Raw genomic sequence first — 8,241 nt, 5'->3', positions numbered from 1 at the left:
AACAGTAACCAGTCATGTACCAATTAGATGTGCATCCTTTCCAAAAACAGCCTCATGAACACCCAAATAGAGTATCTTTGGATCTTACAACACTCTCATTCCAGAAGTCAGGCTTTTGAAAATGTCAGAGAAGATATCCTCAGCTTCTCCTAACACGTAAAAACCCTCCAAAATGTACACTGAAGGAAAAAGGCTGAAGCTAAAATAATGCGGGAACTGCAAGGTACAAGCAGAAATCATTTTTCAGCTATCTTAAAATATTTCCATTTTTACATGCAATTAGTTCTTTCATGTTCTTTGGGTCTACCTCTGCTCATTTTAAGATCAAACTGCCAGCAACTTTTTTTTTTTTTTGCCAGCACTTCACTTAGAGCCTGCTCTCTGCCACCCCTTCCCTCCCCACCTGCAGGCAAGCAGGGATCTGGGCCTCACAAGACAACTGTGGCGTGGGTGTTATTGGCTGTCTGTTTTGGCAGCCTCTCATCCTTTCTTCCAGTTCTGTTTTGAAACACAATCTAAATTTAAAAAAAATAAAATTTAAAAAAAAAAAAAAATGAGACATTCCTGCTCTCCCTACTCACTCACATCAGCAGCGCTCCCATCACCACAGCCTGAAGCATGGCTGCAAAAGGAGCAGCACCAGGAAGGCTGGCAAATGTTCAGCAAGGAAAAAACTTACTCTGAGAAAAGGTACAGCCTTCTGGAGGGGCAGAGGTAAAAACCAGGGGAAAGAGGACCAAGAGAACTTGGGCCCGCTCTCTTCCATATTTAATAGCATTAGGTTCTAACATGTAATTTGGACTAAAAGACTAATTCTTTCCTGTGGTTTGATGGATGTTAACATCCCCTTTTTTATTATTCTTTAATAATGTATTACATAACATTCTGATACACTAATTACCATCTCATGTCATAGCAATTTTATTAAGAGCTTATACTTACAAATACCCATTCTGAAACGATTTCAGGACTTTTTTGCCATTTTCTCTGAACTACTCTTGTTGAAGCACTGGCAGCACGGTCTGACGCCGCTCTGTGCCCCTTCCAGTGACAACACACCTCTACACAAAGCTGGCTCGTGAGCCCTGGGAGTCAGGCATGGATTCTTCTTGCGTTTAGTCTCAAAGACTTGTAAACAAAGTTACTTTTAGCACACTAGGTTGTGATCAAACACTGGTAACACAGCCCTATTAGGTTCCTGTACCTGCTACAGTTCCAAATCCAGAAGCAAGGCTAAGAGGCAAAAATTCCTTTTTACCAAGTAATGGAAAATTTGTTAACTATTCTGCAGTTAGTGTTTGCTCATTAATATGTTATCATCTCACCAGGCAAGACTTGGTACCATGAGGTATTTTTCTGTATAAAATTGCTAATGCCATCAGGATTGTCCAAATGGGATCATCATCATTAAAAAGAGTACACGGTGAGGAAAGTGATTACGACAACATCTCAGTAGAAGGATTACTAATCACAAGTAGAATCCTGGTACAAATCTCATTCTCTGTATACAAGAAAGGACACAAAATCTTTTTAACATAATTTATATACATTTATGGCTTTATACAACAAACTGTCAGGGATTGTTCTCATGTGTCTGTAGAAGTACATCAGGCACTTTTTCTGAAAATATCCACGTATGAATTTTAATTTTGCAATGTGACTAAGTCAGAGCAGTGAAGCGTTGAAGAGCTGTCACACCACTTGCAAATAGAACTAGCAGTATGTACATGCCAATCTCTCAGATATTGCTGGTTTGTGGAACACCTTCAAAAAAGAGGCCAGTTTTCATGTTGAATAATTTGCTTTTTGCTTGCATAAACCATGCTGCATCTTACATTACGATTACCAAAATAATAATAATAATAATGAGAATACCTTATTTAAAATCAGTCATAAATTAAGAATCCTAGCAATTTCATAATGAAAATAGGAATTTCAAATCAGTAAAAAAATAAAAAAGTACTAACATACATCCAGTGGTTTAACAAGTGCAAATTTTATACTGTTTTATAATTGGTCCAATTTTAACTCCTCAGGGATGCTCTGTTGACCTAAGCCAATACTAAGCAATATGATTTTTGCTTATAAGTGTAGGCAAACTGTCAGTTTATCAAAGCAGAGCTTTCCAATTAATGCATCTACTACCTAAACATATATCATATAGCTATATTATGGAAACAATACATCTTTATATTTAAAATATCTCAACAGCTCTATAATACAATAAACTTTTAATAACAGTACAAACCAGAGAAAAGTCAAAAACAAGGCTGCATAGGTAAGATCATCTGCACAATTCACAAACCAATCATTTACAACAATTCTGACAAACTAAGTTACTCCAGAAACTTGGTACTTTTACTGAAAAAGGATTCATAACTAGAGGTCACATAATGTTTGTCTTCAAGGCAGACAACATGCTCCTTCACTAACTTCACAGTATTCCAGAATTACAATTGCAAAACATTAGAATGGCACCAAAAAAAAAAACCAAAAAAAACCCAAACAAATGAACAAAAAAACCCCTCAAAATGAAAAAAAAAACAAACCTCAAAAAATGCCAAATAGACCATGCAGCCCAAATCTCTGATTACCTACAACCGTTTTCTCACAATAATTAAAAGGGCTTTCTACAGACTGTTGTAATTAAGGTAAGGCTACATTTATGTTATTCATAGGTAAAAAAGGAAAGGAATAAAATTGCTGTTTACAGGAAGTTATACAGTAGCAGTAAATAATAAACAGGAGGTATACTGTTAAATGTAGCATGTTCAGTTGCATCCCCACGGAGCATAAAATTGATTACTGCTTTCTTTACATGCAGAGGTGGATTTTATGACAACTTTGGCCTATGTGTATCAGTGCCTATTTGGGAGCAAACATTTTTGCAAATGCAGCAGATAGAATGATCTTCAGAAACCCCTGTATGAGCCCTCCACTTGCTCCACTGCCAGGATTTACTACCATGTTTCAGAGACCAGGCATTTGATGGTGAAGATGCTACTGGAGATATTTGCCTGTAAAAGCAGGTGGCTTCACTGAGGCTTTGGCACTAAGAACATTTGATTTTGCTCAAAACAAGTTCAAAGACCAATTTCACGCTGGGGAAGATCCTGTATCACATCAGCCTCTGGAACTGCCTGACAACTTTAATAACATATCTAAAAAAGTAGGACCAGCTGTAATTAGTAGTGATTTAAGTCCAACAGGGAGCTAAATGCTAGCACATCAATAAATACATTGCAGAGCCTTAGGAAAGTCATATCAGGATCATAAAATAGATGGCTTGTTCCTAAACTTCATTTACTTGGGACATCCTGTTTTCTTCTCCACCATACACCATCACTACAGGGAAGATGAGTTTCAACTAGGACATTTTCTGGTTGTGAGCTATTTACACAAAAGAAAAATTTGTATCTCCCCTTCTTCATAACAGCCAGCCCTAGCAAAAAAACCCCCACCTGTTAATTCTGTCCGCGCATAAAAAAAAGCTCCAAGGATTTCTGTAACACAAATGTTGTGTAGCAACCAGTGAAAAGACAGGTGAGGCCTCTTATTAACACATCCATGAAAACTGCATCTTGCAATGACAAAAAATCAGAAATCGCTTATTCTAAGACCTAGTCCTCAGATAGCTGTCAGTGTGCTTACTCCAGCAAAACCAAGTTTTTCCACAGAAAAAGATCTCTGTTATTAATCCTGTACCCTATCTTAAGCCTCACGCATTTGTAGAACTTTGCCACTTACTTCATCTTTCTGAAAAAAAAGTAATGTTTTGTTCTGCAATAAAGTCCAAGTTTTAGCCTCCCACTCAAAAGTAGCATTTTGCCTCTTCAAATGTACTGCTTTACAACAGAAACACTGATGAACCCTAAAACTAGTGCTAAGACAAATGACAGTTTTGTCCTTAATTTTGCTACAATTACAAATTTTCCGCAAAAGGTCCTGCTCTTGATTGCACAAACATTATGAGACCTCCATGAAATAAATATAAATGTGAAGCATTGTACAAGCATCTTAACAATGAATACTTAACACTTCGTGGTAGTTAAAATGGTAATAGAAGCAGATGACATTTCTAAAAATGCATATATAAAACTGATTAAATATTTCTAAACATAAAGTTGTCTATATTTATACATCACACAACAAAAAAAGGGACAGAAATGTTTTGTATTCAAGATCCTTATCAAGCTTTTCCGTTATTAGCACTCCCAAGTGCTAGGGAAATTTATAAAAACATGTACTTAATCCAGTTAAAATACTGTACAAAATGAAGCGGTTATGAATGCTGCCAGATCTCAGATTTATTTTTTTTTTAAAGTTGCCTATGTAACAAAAGTAGATTTTAATTATAAGAAAAATAACTTGGAAAGTATTCCAAAAATTATCTTAATCCCAACAATAAAGTGATTAATCTGACAATGAAATCCAGATATATTCTTGCATAAATTTACACAAATACAGGTAAATTATCAAATGGCATTTAACCTACTGGTTGCTTTGAATAGTCAGTGAGTTTAGTAGGATCATATTTAACAGGCTATTCTATTCCCATATGAAATGTGTGGCAATTTTGAGTAAAATAAAGCAGTTCGTACTGCTGCAAGGCAAGTCCACAGTTATCTCAATTCATCAAAACACAGGTAACATCAACGAAGGTTAAACTTACTTAGGGCATGAGATCATCACAGTATTCTTACAAAAGTTTATAAACTTTTCTTAGACTGAAACAGATAGTCTTAAAAAACAATTCTTCTTCTACAGATCATACTGTACAAAACCGAAAGCACAACATGATGTAAGTAAGAGTCTTTGCTGTGATTATATGGTGTAGTGAATTTGGCACTTCAGAGTAACGAAATTTCCAATGGCACAGTTCTTATCTACAGCAGCACATAACCTGCAAACCTTGGGCAAACATCCTGTACAGGAAAATACTCTCTCTGCTGCCAACTCTGACGAAAGGAAGGCAAAAGGAAAATAAAAAAACCCAAAAAAGTTAGTGCATGCGCACAACGTTGTCAAGAAAATTAAAAAGAAAGGTGAAGGACATCTTTGTACTGCTTTTCTCAGTTCCTGCTGTCAGACAAGTCTGGAGAATTTAACCATAGCCTAGGAAGAAAGAAAAAACAACAAAAAGAACAAATTAACATTCACAACAGATGAATAAATCTATTATAATATGCTCAAGCTAGCTTAAAGATATTTAAATGTGGAAAAAAAATTACTCATTACTGGCTAGTAACCAGCAAGTTTTTTGTTTAGAACATCGATGACAAAACATTAGCGCTCCACATGAAGTACACGAAGTCGGTACTTGACAGTCCTAATGCACCAGTGCAAACCTGATTCTCAAACTAACAAAGGACTGGAAAGTGACTGACTGTTACCAAGGGAGTTCACATGCCAACACAGAAGAACTCCCAGATTTTAAGCATCTTGACATTTCTTTCTTTTCCCTTTAGCTGTTTTGCAGATTTATTATAAAAGGCACAGCTTACCTCCTACTACATCCTAGCCTGACACCCAACTGTGTGTGGTTGTCTTTACGCTGTGCTGAAAACTTTGGTTAGGCAATACACTGTCAAAGTTAAAATCTAACGTTTCTCCATCCATAAGGTCATTACGGATAATTGACTCCATGTCACAGTCCAACCGTTCAATTAACATGTCATCTAAGTCACTGGGAAGCTTCTCCTGGTGGAGGGAAACAATTCCCACCCTCCCGTAGCCATTGCAACTGTTAACAGGGGCATATGGATTCATGGCATTCATCTGCATCGGGTGACTCATAGGCACTTGTAACGAAGTCTTCACTGTCGACAGGCGATTTAGCCCCGACGTGTGTGACATGGTGTTCACTGTGTGTGACAAGGCACGGCCATTGACTGCAGGCGCTGGCTGGTTATGTCCCTGGTGAGGGCGGGCGTTGGGGTTCATCATTTTGTTGTGGGGTGGCTGGCTGCCGTAGTTCGGCACCACCGAGTTGGCGACCATCAGCACGCTTTGGCCCAGCGCCCTGCCACCAGCCTGGGAAACGCCAGCGTCCACCGATGCCAGGATATCGTTGTGCGGCGGAGAGTCGGAAGTCAGTAACTCCTTCAGAAGTCCCGCAGGACAGTTGTATTGGCTCATCGATCCGTAGCTTGATTTACTGTCTTGGAGAGTCTGCATAGGAATCTGGGACAAAGAGCTCATGCTAGCTTGAGCGTAAGTGAATTTCCTGTAGTCAGGATTTGGTGAACCTATACTTGTGGTCGAGGACGCGAATGAGTAACCTGGTGTTTGCTGCATCAGGGTGGCAGATGAAGACTGGGTTGACACAGTCATTGATGTATTAGGTGATAAGAGATTGAGATTATCCAGAAGATTTTCCATATTCTCAGAATTACTCATCTCTGAAAGGCTTGGTAGAGTAGAAGTCATTTTGGTGGTTGATGATGGGTATACCATGGAGTGCACATCCCCATCTCCAAGGTCATCTTGCTCTGGCAAAATAGGAGAAAGTCTTCCACTAATTGTGCTAGCATTAGAGCTTGTTCTAGGTCGAAATGTACTCCAGTTATCAAAGTCATCGTTACTGTGAGAGCTGGGACTTGCAGGCCACTTTGAGAACTGTGATCCGGGGCTGTCACCATTTCCCTCTTGACCAGACTGAAGGGCTGCTTTTTTCTTGGCAGCTCTGCCTCTGCTTTTGGCAAACTTGCTGTTGTTATCCATGGACGCTGCTCGCCTCCTAGGAGATTTGCCACTCTTCCCTCCTTCAGGATTGAGCATCCACCAGGAACTCTTCCCTGTTCCTTCATTCTGCACTCTGATGAACTTGCTGTGCAGAGACAGGTTGTGACGGATTGAATTCTGAAAAACAGAATAGCATGTAAGAAATGGAGAAGACATGCATCTTTTATGGCATACTAACATCTGCTTTTGTAAGCATACTCTCATTTTGTTAGAAAACACAGGAATAATCATTAAATAAGAAAACATGCCAGCCTGGAAACCTCTTTTATCTGCTCATCGCTCTGAACTGGCTGAAACAAGCTTGCAAAGAGTCGCCATGTCAATTTGTCTGTCATCTGCCTTCATCGCATCTGACATTATAAAAAGTTCAATAAAACAGCAGGAACTGTTCTGAAATAAAAATTCCACATAAAGGAGAAAAAAATAAGCCAGAAGATCAAGAAGATAACTGAAGTGAGTCATCTAATGAGAGAATCTGGCTGTATTTATGGATTTTTTTAAATTATTATTTTATGCAAAGTTCAGGAATGTTAAATCCTGTCCTATGGTCCTTATAATGGATTCTCGTCCTGCACATCCGAAAACCCTACACACACACGACATACAAATTGTCACTATTTCCACTGGGCATTAGTGAGGCTTATATCACTTGTGTTATATGAGAAAATACATCTAGAAAACCAGTTGAGGATTAAATTCTAATTTTTATAGGTAAACATCATAAATTTCCGAAGAAATCATAGAAGATAAAGGCATGTAAAGAACACAGACAAGCTTGTAATGAAACCCTCATTCTAAAACCATCTTTATCTTTCAAAATCAACATTTTAACATCCAAAATTGACTCTTCAAATACCTGAAGGCATCAAATATCTTGTGCCAAGTATGGCCAGAGGTACTGGAGCTTTTTTTGACCTCCTCAGCTATGAGTAATGTTTCATGTTTTGTTCTTAAATACAAACAAATTTTAAAAAATCCAAAATGGAAGGCCACAGGCTGACCTGTTAACAAGAGACTAATCTTTGCACTACCAAGCTGTAAAAAAAACTATTTTGCTCATATAATTTTCTGCTGAGCATGTGTAAAAAACATTGTATCAACAGAAAACTTTTCCTGCATCTTGACACAATTGCTAACAAAAGACCACAAGTTCAAAGAGTGCTGAAATAGACAGCCATAGATGTTAATAGAAGGGTGAGACAGTACCATGGTCTACGCTAGGACTGCAATTCATGCAGAACAAGGAGGAGGGAACCACAAAACAACACATGAAATAAATGTGTAAAACCAGAAATTAGACCTCAGTGGCAGAGAAATCAGTAATTCACTACCTGCCTTCCATTCATAGTAATTTTCAGCAACTTGTCTAAAGATCTTCAGTAGGCATTCCAGACACAGTCATCTCATGGCTTAAACCAGAAACAACAGGCTCAAATTCCCTGCAAGAGCTGTGTTATGTTTTGGACCATGGAAAGCCAAACAGACAAAGCAGGACTG

At 38.2% G+C, this 8,241-nt stretch overlaps 1 protein-coding gene across 1 annotated transcript in view; it reads right to left on the bottom strand.

Annotated features, from left to right (window-relative positions):
• Positions 1–1,525: 1,525 nt before the first annotated feature.
• Positions 1,526–8,241, bottom strand: part of FOXO1 (forkhead box O1) — a 60,632-nt gene continuing 53,916 nt past the window's right edge. The window contains exons 2-3 of the mRNA XM_064408926.1: positions 5,505–6,861; positions 1,526–5,115 (exon numbers count right to left, since the gene is read on the bottom strand). Of these exons, the coding sequence (XP_064264996.1) occupies positions 5,518–6,861 (1,344 nt within the window). The 3' untranslated portion in view covers positions 1,526–5,115; positions 5,505–5,517. The remainder of the gene's footprint in view (positions 5,116–5,504; positions 6,862–8,241) is intronic.

Source organism: Passer domesticus, chromosome 2, assembly GCF_036417665.1.
Source record: "Passer domesticus isolate bPasDom1 chromosome 2, bPasDom1.hap1, whole genome shotgun sequence".
Taxonomy (NCBI): Eukaryota; Metazoa; Chordata; class Aves; order Passeriformes; family Passeridae; genus Passer; species Passer domesticus.
This window is presented reverse-complemented; position numbering and strand designations above follow the sequence as displayed.